Source organism: Augochlora pura, chromosome 4, assembly GCF_028453695.1.
Source record: "Augochlora pura isolate Apur16 chromosome 4, APUR_v2.2.1, whole genome shotgun sequence".
Taxonomy (NCBI): Eukaryota; Metazoa; Arthropoda; class Insecta; order Hymenoptera; family Halictidae; genus Augochlora; species Augochlora pura.
The window spans coordinates 19654681-19680679 of record NC_135775.1 but is presented as its reverse complement, the minus strand read 5'-3'; the positions used below and the strand labels follow the sequence as shown (position 1 = coordinate 19680679).

The 25999-nt window shown below is 37.6% G+C and overlaps 1 protein-coding gene across 1 annotated transcript in view; it reads right to left on the bottom strand.

The window, feature by feature from the left end:
- LOC144468438 (trehalase) overlaps nucleotides 1-25091 on the bottom strand; it is a 63815-nt gene extending 38724 nt beyond the window's left edge. The window contains exon 1 of the mRNA XM_078177896.1: nucleotides 24491-25091. Coding sequence (XP_078034022.1) covers nucleotides 24491-24633 — 143 coding nt within the window. The 5' untranslated portion in view covers nucleotides 24634-25091. The remainder of the gene's footprint in view (nucleotides 1-24490) is intronic.
- Nucleotides 25092-25999: the final 908 nt, after the last annotated feature.

Genomic DNA, 25999 nt, shown 5'->3' with positions numbered 1-25999 from the left:
ACTGTCATGCGGATAATGTATTAAAACCTGTGACGAAATAAATAAAATACGCTATGAAACAGTAAAAGGAGACCCAATTTTAGCAAACCGTAACGGAATAACTACAATTCTGTTTTATTTTAACGTAACGCAATTCTGGCAACAATTTAAAAATAAACGATTTAAATGAGTAAAAATCAATTATAGTAGGATAAATGGCAACTTTAGCGCTGGTAAACAAATCTCGCTTTTCGCATTTTGCGAACACGGATGTTTAACCACGTGGAATGAAAATATATCAAAGTAGCAGCCGAGTGGATTACGCGTAGCAGGTTCGTTACATCGTAACAAACACTTCATTTCGAATAATGGAGCCACCGTAAAATTAGGATTGCGAAGAAAGACGACCATCTTGAATCTTCCGGTCGGAGGGTTGTTTTCTTCTCGCTCGCTCGTCCGGCTGTACGAATATTGAGAAACCCATTAGCGAAGACCGTGCCCGACGTCTGGACAGAGTCTGTCGTCCGTGGATTAAACAAAAATAAATAGGGAAACGTTCGTTAACAGATAAGGCGATCTCTTTCATCAGAGCGATTCTGTTCTCTACCGGTTATGGCTCGCCTCGTTGAGCGGCCCGCTAAGACGCTCTGTAAGATTTCAATTACACGAACAGCCGCTGTTAACCATCCCCGGCGAGTCCATTTCACAGTTTATAGTTCCAATCCTTGCCAATGGGTTTACGGTTCCGGGTTTACGCGCAGATCCACGCAACAACGATCGAGAAATCAATAAATAGGCCGCGCGGTCGTCTTACCACCTCGTGTACACTGTTGCTCAGAAGTATCGACGCTTTCTGATCGACGTTAATAATTACAGATACATTGCAAATCTCACGAATTGATTAAAAAATTGGTAAGTGGAATTTCAGGTTGTTAAAGTTATTAAAAAATGAAATTCACCTTTATTAACTCCTGTTTTGTAGAATCCATGCACGACGTTTATTTATTAGTTAGAATGTTTTATATACCAGTTTATCACTTTTCAAAAAAATTTAAAATATTTCTTTTACTATTTACGAAAAATTAAAATATTCTCTATAATTCATAGAATTTTCACTTATTAATTAAGACAATTTAAGTAACGAGAGCAGAGTAGCAGTTTTCATTAAAAAATTTCCTGACTGTCCATTTGAATTCAGGAAGTTATTTAATTATACTTGTAAATATTATAAAAAGCACAAATATAATTAAAGTGATAATAAACGTTCTTTATTGCGTGCAAAAGAGAATAGCAATTTTTGAAGGTGCACCGACATTTTCGAAATATCCGCGGCTTAGTTCGCCTCTCGTCGCAAGTCCCCGATACTTCTGGACGACAGTGTACGTGTATTATCACCAGGCATTTCGTTCAATGAACGAATCAACGAGCTAACGCCGGCGTTTTAAAGCTAATACCTTGGTTTACGGTTTACTTTAGAGTTTACGAAGTGTTCAGTGCGAAGGTGTTTCACCTCCATTGAAAGCATGAATCTTCCGTGAATTGAAGCATCTTGCAGACGCATCAATGTGGCCGTAGAATGATGCATTTACTTGAAAACGTGCGCGAAATTGGAAGAACAAGTTTCTCCACTTCACAGAATTCGCTCGATGCTCTTGGTAATGTAATGATCTTAGCGCTACACAATATATACATTTATATAAGAGATTTTACTAATATACATTAATTGACTGTGTTAATATATTATTTGACTATAGTTTAGTTCTTTTAAATTTTCTATTGTTACTACTGTTTTATAGTGTTAATTTCTTCTATTTAAAATTTTTATATTTTAGAATTCCTGTTAGTTAAATTTTCCATTTTTAAAATTTTTCCTTTTTAATTTTTGAAGTGATTGGAATTTCTTCGAAATAAATGTATTCTTTTTTCATTTTTCTTATTCAATTTTTCAACTGTTTTGAGTTTCTCTCGAGTAAATTAGTTTTTCAAATCCATCGCATTTAATTTTTCTATTAAAATTCTTCCTTCATTTTATTTAATTTTTCTATTCTTCGACGTTCCTATTATTTAAAAATAATCATCAGCTTGCAAGGATAATAATATGTCCGATTTAAAAAGTGAAGTCAAATCTCCGCTTTGATCGCTTATTATACAAAGAATAAAAAATAATACTGTTGATACTAAATACAGTTCTTAGCATCGATACTTATCATAGTACAGTGCATAATAATATTGCCATAAATTCCCGAAGATCCGGAGTTCGGTAATGAAGATCGTGCAACTGACAAAGCCGCGAATTTCATCGAGCTTTTCAGACAAATTGATCTCGGCGGACCGATGAATTAGACGTTCCAAAAGCCCGTACATCATTTCGCAGCGGATTACTCGAATTCCGCGTAATCGTAGTTCCTTAAACTTCGATCGAACTTCGATTAATTGAACAGTCGCTGCCACGCCGGTGATTTACGACGCCGTGGCGCGCCGCCACCCCGCAGCCGTGGAACGAGTCCGGTTCGTTCTGCTTCATACGTCGAAGGTTATGGTGCACGAACCCATGTAACGAACCGGCTTACGGTTTGATGATTTCCACTGGATAACTCGCAGCCTCTGTCGCCCGGCTCTATTCCTTGTTGTATCGCACCGGTCTGCTTCGCTTTGATTTCCGGTTGTATATTCGGTTTGCGGCGAGTTGCACCGGCACGGAAAGTTTGTTAGTCCGCGTCTTGTTCCCGGATGGAGGATTGTACTCCAATTATAACGCATTCCCTAATTGTTGAATTCGTCGAATCGACGATTATCTTGCGGATCGTTAGGTAGTTGTAACAAGTGGTTAATTCTGTCAGATGAACCGCGGCGAAGCGAGTTTTGATTTCTCTATTAACACGCAGCCCGTATGTGGCCTCTCTGCTACAACTTCCATAATTCGTCTTTGTTAGAAACAGATCTGGCCGCTTTCGGAAATCATCAAAATATGTTATTTCAAAACGAGTTTCCAGCTTTATTTGATAAAGTGATTCTTTTCAAAATAACAGCATTATTTTAAGAAGTATTTCACGGAAAATTAATTGATAGACTTACAATTATTGATTTATTTGCCATTTCAATTAATGTTTTATTTGCTGTTTTATAAAATAAATTATTTGTTAGTTGTTGCTTGTTATTTAGTATCGCAATTTTTTACTTTTTAATTATTATTCAGTATTGTCCGAAATAACTGGCAATATACTAGACGGACTGCGAATTCTCTGCATTTATTGTCAAAATTAATAGACGAAATTTAAGACATTTTTGAAAAATTTAACATTATTTACTACTTTCAACTTAATGAAATGATTCTAGGAAGGAAGAATCTCTTATTTACTGCAACTGATCAAGAACATATTTACACGAAGATCCTCTGTCTACTAATAAATATTAATATCAGTGACACTTTTACCACATCGGTAGAAAAACGGAACCTATAGTTGCAACGTTCGATAACAAAAAATTAGGTCAGTGTTAAAGTGAATTATCTTGTTATCCCGTGCGAAGTGGCGCGGCTCTGACGAAGAAAGTTGCAAAAGAAATAGGGAATGAGGGGGGGATTAACGAGATGCGGTTTGATGCGAACAATAATTACCTGTTTCGAGCGATTCATGGGAATGCTTGGCGCGTTCTATAATCCCGCGCTTCCACCCCGCGAATTGTTTGCACGTTGTGCTTAGCATAAGCCGGGCTGGCACCCTTCTGCTAACTTCAATCAGTGAATTAAACCGTTGATAGAATAATCCTCGAAATGGTGTCGCGCGAAACGGTAACCATTCATACGTGTAACGGAAATCCTTTTAACCGTTCGACCCGGTGGTTCCCTTTGACAAGCGGGTTACAGTCAAGTTGCAAATCACTTTATCGAGATTGTAATGAATTCGTGCCTCGTTTGAGTGGTGGGCGCATCATATTAAATAGTTTATGATTCCGCGGATTTAAGCGAATTTACGTCGGTCGTGAACAACGGAGCTTTCGCGTCGGTCGGTTTCCACAATTACGCAAACAATTTTCCCCTTGGCCTGGCAAACAATTTCTACCTTAATTGTACATTTTTAATTCTACCGCCGTTCTCCGTTTAGCGCTGTTTATTGCGCATTAACGCAATTATGTTTTTAGTGCTGCGTTAAAAGCGAATTGCGGAGATTTAATTGTAGCATTTATCGCTTGGCAATATTTTTGCGCACTTGCTGTGCTATTTTTATGGTAATTAGCTATTGGTTAATTGTAAATATATTTATTGGTCAATTGGTCGCAGAATATTTTGTGAAAATGGAAATTGATTAATAAATTCTTTTTGAAGATTTAAATTTTTATAGACCGTTTAGTAAAGATCAGAATGACGGAAAAATTAATTTGGTTAATTGCAAGGTATTTTCCGACCAGATTCGCAGTCTAATGACTAAACTATTAATGTTTTCAATAAGTATTTTTGAAGTCTCTAGATATTTTTATTAATCCTTATTTTATCTATCTACGATTGTCATAAATTGCATCAAATCTACAGTCTAACAATCATATAACATTTAATCTTATATAACATAATTTTCTCCCTTTTTTGTCCAAAGATGTTACAATGTTTGAAAAATACACAACGATATAAAAATTGCGAAACTTACACTTATATATATGTATACATGTAAAATTGATGTTCTGCGATATTCTAGTAAAAAAGTGGAACAGAATTCGAAAAAGACAAATAATAAATGTGCGACTTGAATGTTAGGCAGAATGACAGAGGGTCGAAACTGGGGGGACATCGTTGGACACGGGTCGCGGAACCGTAATAAATTTAGGAACGTGCTCGCGTAGGGGAGGGGGAGGGGGAAAACATTTTTCTAAATCAATTTTACTTTCGAAATTCCTCCGGTTTCAGCGTAATTTCACGCGGTGAACTCGCCCGTCATTTGCTGCGGTTCGAACGAAATAAAAGTAAAATATGGTGCACCGAAAAAGTATCTGCACGCGCGCAGCTTTTGAAATCAAACTTCTCTCTTAACGAAACGTCCGCGTTACCGTGCACTTTTCGTGCCTCGTTATGCACCGAAACATTGTGCACATTCGTGAAAATAATGGGAAGAACGTGAACATTCGTGAAAATAATCAAAAGAATATGAACATGCATGAAAATAATGGAAAGAATATGAACATGCATGAAAATAATGGAAAGAATATGAAACTGCATAAAAATAATGGAAAGAAATGTGAAAAGTCCGTAGTTAAAAATGTACTCGTATACTGTTGATTCGTTTAGTAATTATTAGTGCACTGCTGGTTTTATGCATTCATGTTAAAAATAACTAATAGCAGGATGTAGACACAATAGGAAAATTTAATGACATTGTTATCTTCTCTTCGGTTTATTAAAAGTATTAAAAGAAAAAATACATTTTTATTTTATCTCCGTTAATTAAGATTGTAAAAAATGGAAATAAAATAAACATGTATTTCTTCTGTTAATAATTTTGATGAACTAAAAAGAAAACATCAAAGTTACTAAATTTTGAGACAAAAATTTTTTAAATATTGAAAAATGGGACTTTTTTAATCTTTTTCGTCATTTAACCCAATTGCAATATTCGCAAAACAATTAGTATACGCTGTCTATTAAACTAGCCTATCTATTACCTAAAACAGAATTAAATCGTTAGTTCCAATTTGAAAAAAGGTAATTCCTTTTCAAAAAGTGTTATATACGCTTCTTACTTTTACGGAGGAATATAAAATATCTGCTTCCATAATCTAACACGAAAATAATAACTAACAATATCCAAATACGATTAATTAACGTCCCGCATTTTTACGAAATACCATATCTAAAAGACACCGAGTATGCCAATACTTTCCTGTTCACCGAGCGAAAAAATCTGAAACGCGCATACTTCAGCATGAGCCCGATTAAAATCGCAGCAGAGTTGGAAAATCATGGAACGCGGAATTTTTTTCGCGTGATCGAACGATGATTCTCGCGTGAACGTCGCCGCGAGTGTAATGTGGTGAGCTCGTGCGACAAAAAAATGGCAAGGGAAAAATGGTGGACGAAGAAATCGAAGAAGAACGGGACGAAGACGTTCGGAACCCTTTTAGCGGCTCTCCAGTTTCGGAGGACACGTAACAGGAGGAATATTTTCAGCCCAGGTAGACCCGCCGCTCTTCCTTGGAGCAACAGGTAAAAACACTGAGGAATTTAAAGCGGCGAGTAAATTTTGATGAACATCCGACGACGTTAATATTCCGCCGCGGGCGACGCGAACGCCGCAGCAGCTTCACACTCAATTAATATTAATGGCTCGGGAGCACAATTACGGAAACTGCTTTGTAATAATTAGTAATCCGCCGATAATTTATTGTCACGCGCTACGTGATCGACTCGCCGTGGATTCCAAACGTTTCGCCGTGATTGGCCCTGTAATTAGGCGCACTTTAATCACATAAGTCGCTATTTGATGAAACACTATCACACGCTTGTTATTGTTGATCGCACGTACGATCATGGTGCATCGAATGCTTGCAGATTGTAATTATTGCAGATTTATTATTTATTAACTTTTTTATTGTTTGTGGTAGTTTACGATAGCAATTTACGTATTTAATAAATCTGGTGACAGTTGTCGATTTATTAAAGAATTTTTTAAATAAAATTATTCATGTAGGGTGATCATGAGCCTCCAATATAAAGTGAAATTTATTGATAATGATTTATGAATATTTATATATTTTTTGTCTCTTTCTTTAAATTAGTGTAATATAATTAATATAATGCCTATATTGCTGGGTTAATATATATTGTAATTATATTAGTATATAAACATAAATTACTATCAGTAAGTTAGAATAGCAATTCTAATCAATTCTATTCTAGTCATCTAGAAATGTGTTTCTACTCTTAATAATTTTATTAGGAATAAAAATTTTGTCATTTTTTAAAATTGTTTGTTCTATTTTGTACTAGGAATAGTACTGAACTTGCAAAATAATTAATCTGCACTCAGATAACAAATCTGTACCTATATTGAATTTGGAAGACTTAGATTTAATTTGAATCTCACAATTAGTGAATTAAATCGTTCTGGTTTCTTAATTCCAGATTTCTCACTTTGTACATGCATTTTAACTCTGCACTCGAAGCCATTTTAAGCTTAGGTTGAAAGTATCTATTTTAACCAGCTGTATTCCTATTTTATATGACTTCATACAATTTATACATATGAAATTGAGCCTTTGAACAGTCTTTCAAATAGCAAGGTCTCTAATAATATCAAAATTATTTTGGAATATTATTAAAGTACTAGCTATTTAATATATTTCTAACAAAGCAGGTAATTTTGGTTTCGTCAAAAAATCCGCAATCAGGTAATCAGTCGAAACAAGAAATCTCCCGCGGAGCAAGTGGAGTGTTAACCGAACAAATCTCCGAGAAATCCGCGCGGCAGCAGGATCGACGAAGTAAAAAGATCTTCGCGCGTGTGCGGTACAAGCGCAAGAAGAAGAAAAAAGGAGAGCGCGAAGATTTTCGCGCAGCAGGAAGACAACTGGGTAACTAGGTTGCAGGGAATGAGTCACGAGCAATTGTGCTTGACGGTGTTCCAGCGGCGTGTAATAAGAATCTGGCCAGGTATCAGCACGCTCGGACGAAACCGGTGGCAATCCCCGGGAAATACCGGCATTCCAAAACGAAGAACATTCGAGGGGGAGGGGACCGTGATAAGGGTGCACCGAACGCTGGAAAATCACCGGGTCAAAATACAGGCTGCGGAAATTGAGTGGAGAACACGGAGATAAAACGAAAAAAGAAGAAAAATCTCGCATGCCCGAACCACGGGTTCTTGCCGGGCGCGCCCACCGCCGCGTCGCCGCGCCGGCTTTTGCTATCGGTAATCCGTGGCATTCTCGTGCAAATTTTCCCGGAGGGGTCACCGGGAATATCCGTCGAGCTTCCACTATTTTACGAAGCTCTTAACACACCAGATAAATTGCATTCTTACGTACGCGTGTTCGCTTTGACCGAGAATCCGGTCGCGATATCCGCGAACAAAATAAATGTTAATCGCGACGCTTCTTCGAATCGCACGCTATTTTTACATATTTCCGAGGTTTTGACGTTCTTATTGCATGGCGTAATAATTGACCGACAGTCACACCTGTCGGCTGATCGATTTTAACGAAACTCTACGCGGTGATTCTGGAGATATAGATAAGCAGTGTCCGAACTTTTCTGAAAATTCATCGTTTTTTGAAGATGTTTGACAGATTTGGATTTCTCTGTATATGTACGGTCAATTTCGTTAATATTTGGACAGTATTTCTTCATCTTTTTATTTGTATAAGGTGCGTGATTCCGGTGTTATTCTTATATATTTAAGAATTTTATGAAGTCGTTCGTTAATTTGTAAAAATTCACCCTTCGATGCAGGTATCAGTATAAATTGCGATCAGGTATAAGTTGCTTTATAAAAGTGCACAATAAAATTGCGAATTCTATAAAATATCTACTAAATTCAGGAATAGTAGATATAATTTTCCAGTAGATAATTTTTCAGTAGATAATTTTCCAGTAGATAATTTTCCTTTAGTAGATATAATTATCCACTGACGCAGAATAATTTGCTTAATCAAAGTGTCCAATAAAACCGAAACATCGTCAAACCATTTCTCACACTTCCAAACCAAGAATTTTATAAAATCATACGTCCATCAATGCCTACCATCGACAACGTTCCCCAAATATTAATCAAACGTTTCCAGCATCACAAATTTTCGTCAAGCAATTTAATATTTAACGTACACGTAGCCGTGGATCGATTTTACCGGGCGTAAACTTTTATTCCCTTTCGGAATTATCGCCGTTCTTCGGAATCCCATTCGAACGACAACGGAATACTAAACAAGCGATCGAACGCCGAGCAATAAAAAAAAGAGAAACAAGAAGAAGAGACGGTGTCGCCGCCGCCGCGAAGGAATTTTCCGTCTCCTCGCGATGTATTTAAATCGTATTATTTGTGTTACGACGGTGGTAGCTATTAGTCGCCGTCGCGATTATGAGTCCGGAATAAATGGGGGACCCGGGTTGTGCCGAACAGAACGGCGGAAAGGAAACGGCCGGGGGTGATTGACAAGTGCGATCGGCCCGTTCAATTGACCCGTGAAACCTCGGAATAGTTCAATCTCATGCCAACCAGACGATAAGTCGGGGTGGAAAGGTCGGATTACTTCGATCAAAGAATCAATTCGATTTACTACGTCGGAGTTGATTCATAAAAAGGGAGTTAGCCTTTCGAGGGACTCGCCGACGTTCCCTTTAATGATCCGAGAGAGAAGTTCGTGGAATGAGACGGTAAAGATCGAGCGTAAAATTCGGACCGAGACGACGCGGTCCCGATTTCGACGTCACCTTTCTTCTAACAAGGGCCGAATTAATTAGCGAATCTCCGCGTGGGAGATAATTCAGCGATATCTTTATCTGAACTAAAGCTTGATTAAAATGTAGACGAAGATTCAAATATGTCGTTGAATGTTTAGATAAAATCGTAGTAATAATATAATTCATAATAATTAATTAAAATAATAATATCGTATAATATAAAATTATATTAGAAAAATTATCGTATTTTCTAATGAGTTGAAATAAATAATATATAATTGTATTGTTTATTTCAACTCATTCTATACTATATAATAATTTCTATATTATACAATATACCATAAAATTATATTATTAAAATAATCACTGTGCTCGACAGAAATATCGCTTCATATTTTGCTCCGAGAACGAAATTGGAAATTGAATTTGTAGACGAAAGTCGGGGACGGTATTGTTAATTATTGGACGTCTGAAGCAATCGTGTTCGACAAAAGTGCTGATTGCGACGTAAATGATAAATGCACGACACGAAAGTTTTAATTGCAAAGGCAAACGTAAAACTTCTCGAGACGAAGATTTCTTGTTAGATATCTGGAGTGCGATTGTTTCAGCAAGGAAGAATTGCTTAACGTAATTATACCATTAATGCATTGGACGGTGATAAGATTAGGCTGTAATGTCGGAAAAGATTTCCGTTGTTGAGAAAGATTAACGTTGTCCAATGATAGCACGGTTATTGTACTTACAGAAACGAGATAATTAAAAAAACACGCTTAAAAAGTTTCTCTGGTAGTTTATCTACTAATGATTGATAAAAATTGGCCGGATCTCGCGTGAAGTGTAAGCAGAAGAAAGAGTTGCTTCAGGGAAACTTTTGTTCGCGGTTTTCGTAATTGGATCGGATACTGGATGTTCCATAATAATCGAACGGATTACGCGCGGCAAAGATGGCAGCTTACGTAATGTTTGTGTACATGTGCCTGATGGTTCTTTTTCGCTATCGGACCCAGAGGGTAATTAAAGCATCGGTAATTCTCATGGAAGCGGTTAAACTGATAATGCCGTGTGTATGTCGCGATGAACTCGTTTTAAACGAGACAAAGAAAGCGGTATTGTTAGTGATTGGTATAGTGAACGCGACGATTAGCTTAATGAGTCGGTAGCAAGGACATTTTCTGTCATTTCTTTGTAATTTACGGATTGCGAGTTTTATTCTTCAATGAGTATACAAATTCTAAGCGCAGTCTTAGGGAAGTGAATACTTCGTTTGCATAAGAATATAGTAACAATAAGTAATTTTAGTTTATTCATGCGCTAATAGATCTGCATACATAAATTCTTTTCAAATATTTGAATCGGAGACTTTTCTTAAGTTCCAGAAGAAAATGGTCCTGTTAATTATTTATAGGAATTGTAAGCGACAATTATTCATTTTGTTCAAGGCATAGAGAAAAGATAAAAATAATACATTCATTGAACTATTCTTTTCAAAGTAAAGATGTTCCGTATTGTTTGGATTTTGAGACAGGTAGAACTATATTTCTTCTTCTAATAGTTTTAACAAACTGAAAACAATGCAACAATAATCTCAAATATTCTTCTATTGCTGTTCCGTATTTCGCTTGCCATTTCTGGTATAAAAGCATAAAATCCGCAATCTAGTTACAATTTACGAACTCCTTGTATTATGTAAAGTATATGCAGCAAACGCATAAAAGTCACCAGTCTAATTACAGACTACAAAACTTTAACTATAGCACTTTAAGAAGTTAAAAATTCTAATTGCATTATTGGAAGAAGAAATAGACGTCGATCGAGCCCCTGTGTTTTACAATCAACGCAGACAATTTTTAATTTCCATAAAAATCCATAGTATCTTCGTAGCGGACATAAGGTCTTTATAATATCGCAGAGGGCGTTGTTAAACAAACCTCCTTATACACAGTCGACTCTGCATACACGTTCAGTCATCGTCAAATTAACTATTCCTGTCACGTAGCAGCTCGTTAATTTTATTTTCCTTGCGCCCTCGAAATCAGAAGCTCGAAGATTTCCAAGGCTCTCCCATTGAATTTCATCGCCGTTTCGATCCGACACGGGCGACGCAACCAGACGCGCGTACTTTATTACAAATATTCGCTTATTGCGCGAACCGCGATACGGATCCGCCCTCGATTTTACGACGTTAGAACAGCTGCGAAATAATTTTCCTCAATATCTTCACCGTACCGGTGGCAATAAAATTCGGCCATTCAATTTCTCGCATCCGCATTTTCCTTGTTCGCACGGTATGTCGCCATGATCGTGCTCTCGCTCCCTCGGTGTTCTAACAGGCAGCCAACCGCTGCCGCCGCCGTTCGAGAAACCGGTAACTGCACCTTTTATCGGTGCACCTTTGATTCTCGAAATGAAATTCAGCCTTACGTCGCGGTTTCATAAAGCGGTTCGTCCAGTATTTCAATGGCAATTTGTTACGTGCTGTATACGAGAACGATATTTAATATGTGACCCATGGTTAGGGTGGTTGGGATAGTTTCGAACTGACAACGAGTTACAGCGATCTCTGGCTACCTGTGCTGTTGCTACGGTGTCAGGCGAGTAAGGACCGTTGACACGTTTTCTGATATTTTGGAGATGTTGAACATTTTTCTAAACGATGTTATGGGACTTTTTTAAGTTGTTATTTGGATGGATGTAATCGGTGTACGTTAATTTATTAATTAGTGTTTTAAGTAGTAGTATGAAATACTAGGCTTAGTAGTAGTATTTGACAAAGTTATTCGTAGATCGTAGGTTATATGCACTCGTGACACAAAAGAATGATTCGAATGCAAAACAGAAAAGAAACATTTATACAATTCAAGAACATTATTCTATTATTTTCTACTAACTAAAATGCTTAAGAAAATAAATAAATATCTACATGGTTCCTCACATCTTGTAATTAACGAAGATAATTTCTATTTTCCATAAAAATCTGTACTTTGGTAACTACAATAAATTCTATATTATTAATAATAAATTCTATATAATAATTCTATATTATCTAGAGTAACACTCCAACAAATATTCTCAGGGAAGATGAAATCAATACAGCCTGTCAATTGCATACGCAGCGTGGCATGTTTGAGGAATTTGCACGATCCGAAAATTATTAGTTAATCGATAGAACTTCACGAGAGCTTATACGTGGTTTCTGGTACGGCACCTTTGATTAGGATCCATCCGGCGGGACTAAACACGAGTCTAAGGCTTCTTGGATTATAATCCGATCAGTTCGGGGGGCACCGAGCCATTATCATCGGCCACTTTGCCTTGGTATCAACCTGTGCCGCGAATTTATGGAACATCGACGAGAGGCTCCCTTTCGTCGGCCTCGTAAAGCCACCTTTATGGTGGCATTACACTGGCAAGGAATGGCTGTACTTCCATGGGAAAACGATGCTATCTGGTAGCCGAAACCGAACGAAAAAATCTCGCTGCAACGCGCGGAAGAGAAACGATTCGCGAAATTTTCACGAAACTTTTTCCACTATTTTTCACGGTACTTTTAAACTTGATCTGCTACAGTTAACCCTTTGCGATACGATTCCTTTTACACTGTGTTGATTAGCATTCCTTCGTTCAAAATAATTTTGTAATAGTTTCGGTTAATTTTTGTTTCTGTATTGTCTTTATCTATTTTATTTTATAAATTTTGATAGCAGTGGAATACAATTTTATTTCGGTTTTAAAAAAAGTTAATAATATTCATATTTAATAGATCTTGCATGAAATGCAAGGTTATGTGAAATGGACTATGAAATTAGAGTGCAAGGGGCTAATTGGAAAAGCATTTACAAGTATAGATTATTGGACAAATATTAAAATAAATTATTATGTCATATTATATTATATTATATTATACTATATTATAATATATTATGTTAACAAATAATTTTGGTTAGGCCAATTTCTGCTAAAACAATGCTGCACAGAAAATCATCGGTTTCTCAATGAAACCCGGTGCATTATTTCGCGTAAAGTTATCGTTGCCCATTGTGCTTCCTTGTTATCTTCGAGGATTCGGGTCACTGTAACTGAAACTCTCCGCGATTATTGCCGATTCCACGGAAACTGATAATCGAAAAGAATCTGTATCCGGTGACGCAGGATCGTTTCCAACGATCGCCTGCCAAGGCGAGAGAGGAAAACACCCCCTTAGGCGGGAGACATTCTCAACGATCTCTCCGCCGATGTACTCGTAAATTACAGCAGTTATACTAGACGTTATTCGAACCCTCGATTCTGTTCTATTTATCATTGGACGGTGTTATAGGAGTTCGATGGGATTTGAAAGCATTCTCCAATCTGATTGAAATTTATCTTCTTCTAGCGCCAATTATTTGGAAGACGCGACTGAATCTATTATGGAATTCGAAGTTCATTGAGAAGAACGCGAATTTTCCTGAGAGATTGTTAAAGAAATTGATCTATTTACATGCCAGAGGTTAAGTTATAAAAGTACAAGATAATGAATTCAATGGCTTCGTAATTTATTGGGCAATTACTTTGATATTTCAGTTTACTTCGGAAGTCAATAATAATTATCGTTACATTTATTTGTAGCATTTCGTGTGAGAAGAATTATATTTCAAATTCTTTTAAAACTGCGATAATTTGTTTTATATAGAGACTTATCTGAAATTTACAGGTGCTGAATTTATTCGTGTGAAATGCTTATAAAATTACGTAAAAACAAAAACTGTTAACAATTAATCGTATTATTGCTATTTGTATAATTTTACAATCTCTAATAACAATCTCTAGCAACTAACTTGAATAAATAGAATATTTTGTGAGTAATCGTTAATTTAATCAAATATTCGACTGCAAAGAATTTATTCGATTAATTACCTTAGATATTTATTCCAAACAATGCTCAACTCCGATTCCGGTAATAAAACGTTAAAAATAACTTCTCGCAAATGAAATTATTTGCAGAAGATGTACGGAGATACGAGGTGAAATAAATATTGTTTCGAATGTACGTTTCCCTGATAAAGAAATGTGGAGTGGTACGAAAATCTAAGGAAACCATAGTTTTATGGTCGGGGTCTAGATTTAAAGGATGAAACGACCCCCAGGAAAGCTGGGAATTGTCCTCCAGTGAAGTGTTACTCCTCCGGCTTCATAAATTTGAAATATCTTCCGGATGAAGTGTATTTTCGAAGAGGCAGAGAGAGATTATAGATGCTGAAACACGAAATTTATAGAGGTTGAACGCTCAACGGGATATGGAAAGAACAATTTTCAACTTTCGAGGGCAGCGCTGCTCCCCCTTTAATTTTGCCGAGCAATAAAATTCGAACGACGTAGGTTCCACATGTTTAAGCATCCGATATTTCCTGCGAGAATTTGTGTCGATAATTCTCTAGGAAAAATATGAAACACGCGTTTCATCGATCATCTCCCACAGCATCTGTTCATTTCATCATCGGAGAGCGAAGTAAAATAAAAGTCTATTTCCCACGATAAATTCAAAGTGTTCGAATTATCGTAGACAAAACTTTTGTGGAAGTTTTAATATCGTCTTGTTATAATTTAATTTCTGCAAATAGTGACACTAGAAATAAATTACAGAAAATTTCAGAAGAAATGGTGGCAGAGAATGTGACGTGAATTAGAAAATTTATGAAGGGTAGAAAATAATTCTGAGTAAATATGTAGTCGATTATTTCGAAATTTAGGGAATCGTGCAAATCTATAGTGATTAAGAACTGTCTATGTTTATTGTGCATACATTTTTCTTGATAATTAGCTATATCTTTCTATGGAGTTTTAAAAGAAAATTAATAATAAATATAATTTATTACTGTTATACGATAACATTTTTCCCTCAATATTTGTAAAATATAGTTAAATAATTCCATAAGAGATTGACATATTAAAATAAAAAGGAATTAATGTACTATAAAAAAATAAAACATATCAGGGTTGTCAGGGTTGTTAATAAACAGTAGTTTCCGAGAAGAAGCACCAAGAAACAATTTCACTTTTAAACGATTTTAGAAAGTTCGGAAACGGACTGATTAATTACCTTATTACGAACGCAGAAAATACTATCGACCGGATTGGCAGAGTGTGCAATCGTTTTTTTATTTTTCGTCCGCGGCGAATTCAAGGCGACTGAAATCGATCCCGAGCGGTCGGCCGGCTCCGATTGGACAAGTTTTTTTCTCTAACAAAGCGGTTAACCAGACTAACGAATCTGTTAAACGCATGCAAAAAGCAGTTTTCACCGAGGTGCAAAGGGAACAAAAAAAGCGGAAATCGCCATGCAAGACAGCAATGAATTATGAATTAGCCTTGAACTCGAAGGTAAGCCATTGAACTGAATTCGCGGCGCAACAATAAGGTCGGTTCAATTACATTTAATCGCGTTGAAAGTGCTGCCGCACCATTTGCCGTGTTGTTATTTTAAGCTGCGACCGGTGAACGAGCTCAGAATTCTTTTGTGTCGGGCCGTTTCGCTCCTCTGCTCGCGAATAACTTCGTCTCAAAAATAGAACCAATCTAATTACCAATCATTCGACAAAGAACGCGCGGGCGCGCGCGACCGAACCGGCGATGTGTTCGACAACGAAACTTAGTGACGATAAAAATACATTGTCGATAAGCGTTAATACTAAATGCCCTAAAAAGATAAGAACCTGTTGCTGCGGTTGTATTTCAATGTCACGACGTGTCTACCGCCGGGAAATGTGTGATTCACGAGCGTCGAACTTTTGGACGAATTCATTACCAATTTATTTATCCGCGTGGAAGACGAAATTTACGAATTGCGGAGTTCATATGTATTTTTAAAAATTGCTTAAAATTGAGATATCTTGTTCAGCTGAATTGGAATTGCAAAGCAAAATTATATGACATCGATTACTTTGTCAACGTTCTTATCTTTTGCGAACGTTAATAAAATTTAGAAAATGTAATAGATTAAGAATCAATCTTTAGAAATTAAATTTTATGTAATACTGTCAGCCACAAATGAACGACCTGCCAGTCAAAAGTAGATTAAAGATTAATCTTTAGAAATGAAATTTTAAATGATACTGACAGCCATAAATAGACGACCCGACAGTCAAAGAGTAAATAGTATTAATAGATATGATATACGTTATTAATAATATAAATTGCACAAATTTCGTAATAATATTGCTAAGTACTAATCAATTACAAATACAAATGTATCAAAAGTCTCGTGATTAAGGGGAAAACGATTTCCTAAGTCAAAGAAATCGCCGATCGTGATTAAAATAATCCATCGTTGATAAAATCGAAGAAGGCTATATCGATACAGAAGTAATTAGGGTTCCCGGGAAAAATGCCGTCATTTTTTGTAGTGTCTAAATAATAAGTTCCGACGAAAATCGATAAAAGCCGTTTTTAAGGGGTTCCGGAAACGACAGTGACTCACGTGATTTCGGGCAAGCCGAATTGTTTTTTTGTAGTTTCCGATAGCAAGCTCCTTATCGAAATTGATTCACGAAGTTGTGGCAACTTCCGCTTGTTACTATCGTTCAGATAATTTTAACGCACGAAAGAAAGCCGAATTTACGAAACGTTGCAGCGAGCAACGCGCTCTTTGTGTGCATTCGCAATAAGAACGAGGGTTCCTTTGTTCTTTAACATTTTTAGGTTAGGACGGAGTTAATCGTTGGGAATATAATCAAAGATAAAATTAATAGAAGTAATAAATTAAAATTAATGACAGAATACCCTAAAATTCTTTTAATGTTTTTCCAGTTCCTGATTTCACCTATTAAATAATATAAAGTTTGGCAATCGATGTCTTGAAACTTAACTTTTAAATTCTCACTTGATTAAATAAAATACTTCGATTTGATAACCTTTTTTCAGGTGATCAATATATCTTGAATTCTTTTAATCTTTTTTCATAAATGCATAAAATCCGCAACTTGGTAATGACTGAGAACATTATGCACTCGCGGTATGCTAAAATATGCAAGCTATGACGAAACAATAAGCTGAAGTTTGTACAATAATTTTGCGTTATCGACTTTTTGAAATGTTCGGAAATGAACATCTGCTAGTTTAACTTTTGCTGCTGGTGTGGCTTTTTTGTGTAAACGTAAATAGTAAAACTGCACGCGTGACCACGTCGCAGAGGAATCGGTTGTTCATTAATTAATCGAACCAACCAGTTTCTGGCTAAAGTAACCAGTCCAGTTAATGAGCTTCTCAATGTTTCCTTAATTACACGTTAACGAAGATCTTTTTCTTATTGTCGCTTGCACATAAATTTCACGTTTCCACGCAACGAAAAATATTGCTTTAGCAATACTTCGAATGCTAATACAACAACAATGTTAATAACAATACTGTTTGAATGCTATCAATCAGTGTTACAATCTTCGTATTCTCTCATATCGAATCATTTGAAGAAAACATTAAATAATCGACAATTTTATAAAATTCTATCATCTGCAGTATATTTCTAGCAATTGTTTCACGTTCGAGTAACAAACGTTAATTACCGCGCTCCCTGTTTTTAACCAACGTTCGAGCAAGACTGAAAGAAATTTTAACAAACCGACGCCTACTAATTGATTTTATGAATGCAGAAGTTTAATAAATATCACTTCATTAGCAACTGAATGACCGTTCGCTTGAAACGTTATTGATTGCTCTCCAGCTCAGCGCTTTAATAAATGGCCGCAGATGATATTTTCCATTTGTTGTTGAGATTTTAAATTTGTAATTTTTTTCGTTCTCCGAACACTGAGTGAACTTTAAAATTTCATTTCGGTCTAATTGACGAGGAAGCAATGCCAGTTGTTAACCTTACGAAGATAAGATTATTCTCCATTGGTAGTTTTAAAAATAGAACTGATTTGAAGAACAATAGGACAGTGGAACAGTAGAAAATAAATTTCTCGGTGTGTTAACAACTTTGTTTAAACTTTACGATTCGAATTCTAAATTAACGAAATTTCTATTTGTTATGTAGCATAACGATCCCATAAATATCGAAACAATTACTATTCAGAAGAATTTAACGATCATTGTTAGCACCATTAGATCTTAGAAGAGTATCGAATTTATCTTTCCTTTAATTTATTTAAACCGCTTCACAGACTATATTTTCGCAAAGAACTGTCTCTCATTGTGCACATCCTTCTTTAACGAAAGACACGATAAAGAGAGAATACGGTTCCATTTGGCCGACTTCGTATTTGACATTCAACAAGTCCTCCATTGCTCGACAGGCATTTATTTCGCTTGCAATTTCGCAGGAGTAAACTGCAACTGATTCCTTTGTGCAAACAGTGTCGCGCGGTTTTCCGTAAATCCGCGGACGAGAGCGGGACGCGTGCACGAAGACTTTCAATGTTGCCGATCTCATTACCATTGCACGCGAGTTCCGTCTAGCACCGGGGTTTTTTGCTCGGATTCCCATAACGTTTTATGCATGGAAAAGGGAATATAATGATAGGTGCGGATGCGCGAAACGATTGCATAAAAGAGCCGAGAGCACGGTCTACGACGGCTGCGACTGTCGACTGCAACCTTGCGACGGCGTTGGTACGCAACCGGTTGTAAATAAACGCGAAGCCGGAAGTGGATATCTATCAAGCTTTTTCAAAGTTCGCTCCTGGCAGACGCGGTTGCCATCGCTGGAACGGAACTGTACATGTTTTCCATCGATCCTATGGATCATGTAACGAATATAAAAAAAATGTAAAAGGAATTTGTTATGATCTTTGTAGATTATAAAATGGTAACTGCGTTCTTTTATTTCTAGTATTTATTTAAATCGTGATGCAGCTTTGAAGAATTCAATATGATATTTAATTATGAATATTTTCCTGTAGATTACAGGATATTAACTATAGTCTTCTATTTTTAGAATTAATAGAAAGGGTGATGCATACAAATTTAATGAATGCAATTTTTCATAGATTCTTGAATTCTAATTACACACTGACCCTTATAAACTAATAAATAATCAAACACCTTCGATAAAATATTGCCATTTCATTAAATACACATTAGCAGATTATTCCAGAGGTAATGTATATTCATGCGTTTGTAACGTGAAGCATACGAACGTAATGAAAATCATTATTATTCCATAGTTACCTGCAATCTGCAGAATATTTCTAATCGTAAGAAAACTGAACTAAGAAAAATCTGTCCTTCATCGACAAAAATGGCACTATATAAATTCGTACATGGCACAAACGCATTCCCGAGTTTCACCATGCAAAAATAAAAAAAACTTGTGGGATTCCCCGATAAACATCAATAAAAGAAACAATCCTTTGATACAATAGCGTCGAAAACAATGCTGCAAAATATTCATCGCATTAATTGCCGCGAAAGACAAAGGTTGTAAAAGAGAAACACGAATATGGAATTCATCGCGTTGCATACAATGCGACTAATTGTTATCAAAACTACACGAGGCATTCTTCGCCGGGTCGCCGCATGCATTAATTACGAACGCAAAGTTTCTAAATGGACCGTCGAACAACGAATTGTTGGCAATTATAAGGTTGATACGGTTGTGTAATTTCGATGGAGAAGCATTTGGGCCGTGGTGCATTCCTCTAGCGCGGCGGCGCAGATAACGCGGAAAAATTAACGGGTTTAATTGGCCGGACGAGTCCGAGCGCGTCACACGAGAGAGATTACGGTCGGCGATTATTTTTATATGAATTACAACTGTTCTTATCGCGGCCAACGACTGCGTAAACACACGAAAGTGCGGTGCACTTTCCTCTCGGCAGATTCGCTCGAAAAGCCCGCGACAAAAGTTGCTCGCGTTTTTCGCACGATCGCCGCGAGAGATATATCGCTCGGGCGATATTGAAATACTTCCTTTCATTGATCGTTGCGCGAGGCCGAGTTTATCTGGGGTTTCGGAGGTTTTCCGTAGACAACAGAGAGAGAGAGAGGCCGGCCATGGCTGCGATACACGGTTCGATATGCGAAGCGGCGAGGCTACTCGACGCCGATGTTTCATCTCTGGACGCGCACGATTGGCCGCTTCGTTTTTTCTGCAAACATTGGATCGCTCTCTGCGAGAATTAATTGAGCCGCGCGAAAATTTTATCACTCCCGATTGACGAAACTGCGATCGACAAATAAGCTAATTCGACTGCTGGCTCTGCCGGACGGTTTTCCGGCGTTCGCTTTTGTTTCTTCGCTTCATAAAATTCGGGGCAATCCAATGAATTTCTGTTAGAATCGATATTAAATTAATAATTAATGAAACAAATCTCTGTCTTATTATTAGTACCACTATCTAAGGACAAAATTTGTACATTTTTAAAGAAATGAACACGTTATTTTAGTAATATCATAAATCATAAAAGGAACTTGAAATTTTATTCTTTGAAATGATGTCTGCGTGCAGTGACAATTGTATTTGTAATTAACGAAACAGATTACTGTTATTCTAATAACGTAATTGTCTGCTGAATCATTTGTACATTTTTCGTAAAGCAAACATGAGATTTTAGTCTCCTTCAGAGCACCATGAAATTATATTGTTTGGAATAATACCGTGCAGTAACAACAGCATCATTATAATTAATGGTGCGAATTACTGCCATTCTAATAATAACGCGGCTGTCTGGCAAAGGATTTTCACATTTTCAACAAAATGGACACGAAATGTTTTCTGCGATAATATCAGCGAGCACCGTAACAACGGCGTAATTATAATTAATGAAAAAAACTACTGTCACTCTAACAACGCGGCTACCCGCCAAATAATTGTTACGTTTTCAGCAAAGCAAACATGATATTTTCATTCCCGGAAGAGCCGCCATGCCTGATTATCAAACAATTTTTACACTTTTGACGAAGCGGATATGAAGTCTTGTGATAATAATCTTCTGGCAATAAAGATAGAATAATAAAACAAATGATAAATTTCTGTTATTCTAATAACGTAGTTATTTGTGATATAATTTTCATAATTTTTAAGAGATATGAAATTTTGTTTGAGATACAACATGTCAGCAATTATTGAGCCGTGTAATTGTCATCTAATTACCAGAATTTTTCAATCTTAAGCAGCAATGACACCTTTCATTTGATTTTAAGATGCATTCGATCGGGTTCATTTCCAACGGAAAAGTTTACGAGAAACATGAAATTTCGTGATTTCGTTATCTGTAACGGTATCGGCGAGCAGCCCCGCGACGGTATATTTGTAATTAATGGGACGTGTAAGTGTCGTTTGATTGCCGTATCTGTCTAATAGTGAATAACTCCGCGCGGTCTCCGGCAGGGCCGAGGCGATTTTATTGAATAAAGTGAAAGGAAAATGTCACCCATAAAAATAGAAACTGCCGCCGGTGGTAAGACGGGCCCCGATGTAAACATATTAAATAGCGTTTAATTCGTTCGATGTCGCATTATCGTTATATTTGCGGGGCCACTGACTTCCCAGGCTCTCGTTTATTGTTACGTATCGAATGCGCCGCCAGTGAAATCCGGAGTTAATTACAACTAGTCCACGATGTGGAAATTTCTTCTCTCCGATTGGAACACACCGCGCTCGGTTTATACAACGGAGCGGCCGGCGACGACGCAACCGCCTCTCGATGTTGCCTCTTTCTTTTCTTTTCGTTCGTGCTTCTTCTGGAATCACTGTGACTTTCTAAATGCCACGGATGATTGAAGTGGCGGTGCTTTACGTAAAATCACTGCGGGGTGTAATTTTCTAGCTGACTTTCTTTCATCGTTGTTCCCACGACGGCGCAGAGATTCAGTGCGATACGCGTTAATTAGTTTCGAATCGAAGTGCCAATGAACTTGTGCGCTAGAGAAATGCAGTGCGATACTACACACGATCGTCGACTGTTGTATTATACGACACTGGTGTATATGCCATTTCTCCGTGGTAAACAGCTCTTAATTACAAATAATTATTGCAGGTATTTTTGTAACATTTACGTGTATTTTCGAAAATTGCAATTTGCAGACTTTGATTTCCTTGGAATCTGAATGTGCCAAATTTCGATTCGCTAATTTAATTGTATTAATTGTTAATATTATTATTTTTAGTCATTTATTGTTAACGAGAAATATTGATTGAACGTGCAAAAGAATCATGACAGCATTCGTTCACATAAAAGATGTAAGACACGAGTAATTCTTTATTCTCTTAACAAGATAACGACATCGTTTCGATTTTTCTTCGAGTCTTTATCGTAACAAATGTATACCGAAGAACGGTGTTACAAACGTTGTTGCAACAGCAATCATTGTTTTCTCGAGACATAATTGTTCCACTAAGATTGCCATCCTATTCATTCAGCGTTGCTTGAAAAAGAAGACCAAGCAGATTTTTCGCGTTGCATCTCGTAAAACGAAGACAATTATGATTTAGCTCTAGTTACAGTGGTCTGCAATCGATAAAACTAACGAACACCATAAAAAAGCTGGACGGTGAAACCGAAGGATATTAAAGCATTCCATCAAACCTCCGCGTTTCCTCTAGTTTTAATAACCGGAACGCGAAGCCGACCGAGACGATGGAATCGTTTCCATCGTTTCGGTTATAAATTAAAGGATTCCCCTCGTAAAAGAAATGAGAATCCGAGTAAATAAAGGAACGCTCTTGTTAATGAAGGTGAGAAAAGATCCATCGAGATTCATCATCGGGTAAGATCGAAATTTCTGGGCCAAGAGCGTTCCGCAACGTTTCACATGTTGACTGCCAATCCAGCGTCCATCAAAGTACCACAAAATCGATTACGTTTAGCATCTTCTGGACGTATTTGTTCAATTTTTCACAGGGAGAAAGTCGATCTAACATGACCACCAGTGTAGCAACAGTATTCATAGCAATAATATAGTATATTCTTTGATTTTTCTTCTTTGACACTGGAAGTACTGAACAACTGTCATTAGACGTTCGTGGATCTTGATTTTCATCGAATGTCTCTTTCACTGGAGATGCCGAATTGACTCGAAACATTGCGTCCACAAAAACCTCGTGGAATCCAACCCATTCGACACTTCCCTACCACTGCACGTGTGCTACAATCTCCAGTTTCGCAGAAAGAAAGTAGCGTGACCACAATCTATAATCCCAAAAGCTAGCGTAGTCGTCGAGAAACCAACGATATTTCTTTGTTTTACCACTGGAATCACCAGACAATGGCACATTTCAGATTTGCCGTTTAATTATTACGAAAATCTTACATGGAAGCAGTTTCGGTTTAGACATCCAGTTTAATTATTACAAACATTTACAACAATGCAAGTTCACCTCAGATATTCTATTTTATTATTACAAAGACATACAACGAAGCAGTTTCACTTTGGGTAATTTATTTATTAATTTGGGCAATATATTATTATTACAAAAACCGTAGAACGAAGTAGTTTCACTTTAGACGATCTGTTTAATTATTACAAAAACCTGCAACAAAGTAGTTTTACTTTATATATTCCATTCTATTATTACAAAGACTTGCAACGAAACAGCTTCACTTTAGACAATCTATTCAATTATTACAAAAGTTCTACAACAAACCAGATTCACTCTGGACTTTCTACTTAACTATTATAGAAACCTACGACAAAATAGCTCTACGTTAGACTTCACATTTAATAATTACAAAAGTCATAACTCTAACACAATGAAATTACAAAGAAACAGCTTTACTTCAGTCTTCCCATGAAATGATTAAAAAGTCTTACAACAAAGCGACATCACTTCAGACTTACCAATATATAGAAAAGCATTACAACAAACAAGTATCTCCCATTGTCTAGTACTTCCAGCGTGAACTTTACAAAGACGTGAAATGAAACGATTCCGAAAGGTGCTGCAGCTTCTGAACGAAACCGAACGAACGAAAAGAATCCATGGAAAGACCCTGGCATCGGTCAGATGCCGCACTCAGCATACCACGAATGACAAAGTCTTGGATCCGAAACGATCTCACTGTGTGCTGTAGAGAGCCCGCGAGGCAGTCAACGTGTCGGCGGTAAACCAGGCAGGTTCCCATCGTGCGAAGCAACGCGGGAACGGCCGTACGAGAGCGATTCGATCGCGACAGAGTCTGGCCTGGGCACCTTCTCGGTTTCCCTTTCACTCACCTATTGCAGTCCCTGGCCTTGTTGTTGACACGTCCGATCGAGGCGGCACCGGTCAAGGCGATCGCGGCCAAAACAAGGATCGCTCGTCCGAGTTGCATCGCGGCTTGTTGGTTGCGACCAGCTGCGGGGGTGGTGGCGATCATGGCGGCGAGAACCGGCGGCAGCGTGTCCCGTGGTGGTCGGTGGAGGGCGAAGAACTCGAAGAAGCCGAGGAAATCAGCTGGCTGGCTGTCTGGCTGGCTGGCTGGGCTACGAAGTTAGCCGGCCGATTCAAGCGGGCCTGGCTCGCTCGCGCGCGGCTGAATAGCGCGACGATCAGCGGACCGACTGATACGAAACGGCGCCGCGCACCAGTTACGAATAGGTACGGATCGCGTTTGGCCTTCCTTCGCACAGTTCGGCTCTCGGTGTGCTCTCGCGGGTGTCTCTCGCTCGCGGACACCGGCGTCGACGAAGGAGAGCGGGCCTGGTCTCTCACGCGGATGATCGACGCGGCAAAAGAGGACACGCGGACTCGGCCAAAGAGGAACGAATGCAAACGTCGCCGCGGACTTAAACGTCGGTCCCCGCTCCGTACTCGCCTCCGACCCTCTGTACTGGACTCGCCAGGACTCGCGGATCTGTTATATGAGTGTCCGACGAGGCTTGATAACGGCTCGACGACCATTGGTCTGTCAACGGTACACCCCCCGACCCGATTGGCTGCCGATTAAACGCCGCGACGCTTATCTTGCCGGCGAAGGCAAGAGCCTTTTCGCCGGCTATTGTTTTTTTCGCTCTTCCTCTCGCAACGGAACCAGCCCGGCGGACTGACGAACTGTCGCGTTCGGCTATCGGTGTTCATAGATTTTTGCAAGTATCTTCGATGTCCGACAGTTTACTTTCGTTTGCCAGTGCGATTCGAATGATTCGCTTCGATTTGGAAATGATGTTTCGAGGTTTTATTCGAGCGACGTAAGTTTGTTGGTATCTGGAAAATGAAAGAAGGTTCACAGAGTATTTCGGTGTCACGCGTGTCGAGCTTTAAATTTTTATGTAATTAAAGAAGGTACAATTTTAATTATTTGCTAGGATTTTAGAATTCATTTTTGAATGATTTAGTCAGTAGACATTTTGTTGGGAGCTACAAAGAGGTTGACAAAGTATACGGTGTTATAAATATTGAGCTTCTAATTTTTAGTTTATTTGATTTATTCATATTTAGCTTATTATTAGGTTAACTATTCAGTTTATTGTTATTTAGTTTGTTCTTATATAGTAATAACTGTATAGTAATAACTTTAGAATTTCAAAACGAACGTTCTTATGCTATTTCATTCAATAACCCTGAACAAGATTGTGTACCATCTTACAATTTATCAAAATAAAAAAACGTGCTGTGATAAAGAAAATGTGCTGCGTGTTACAAACAAATTTCTTATTGCCTTGTTAACGATATATCTTTATCATTGCTTGTTGAATGATCACCAGACCGTTATCGTTATGAAGTAGTTAATTGTAGTAGATTAT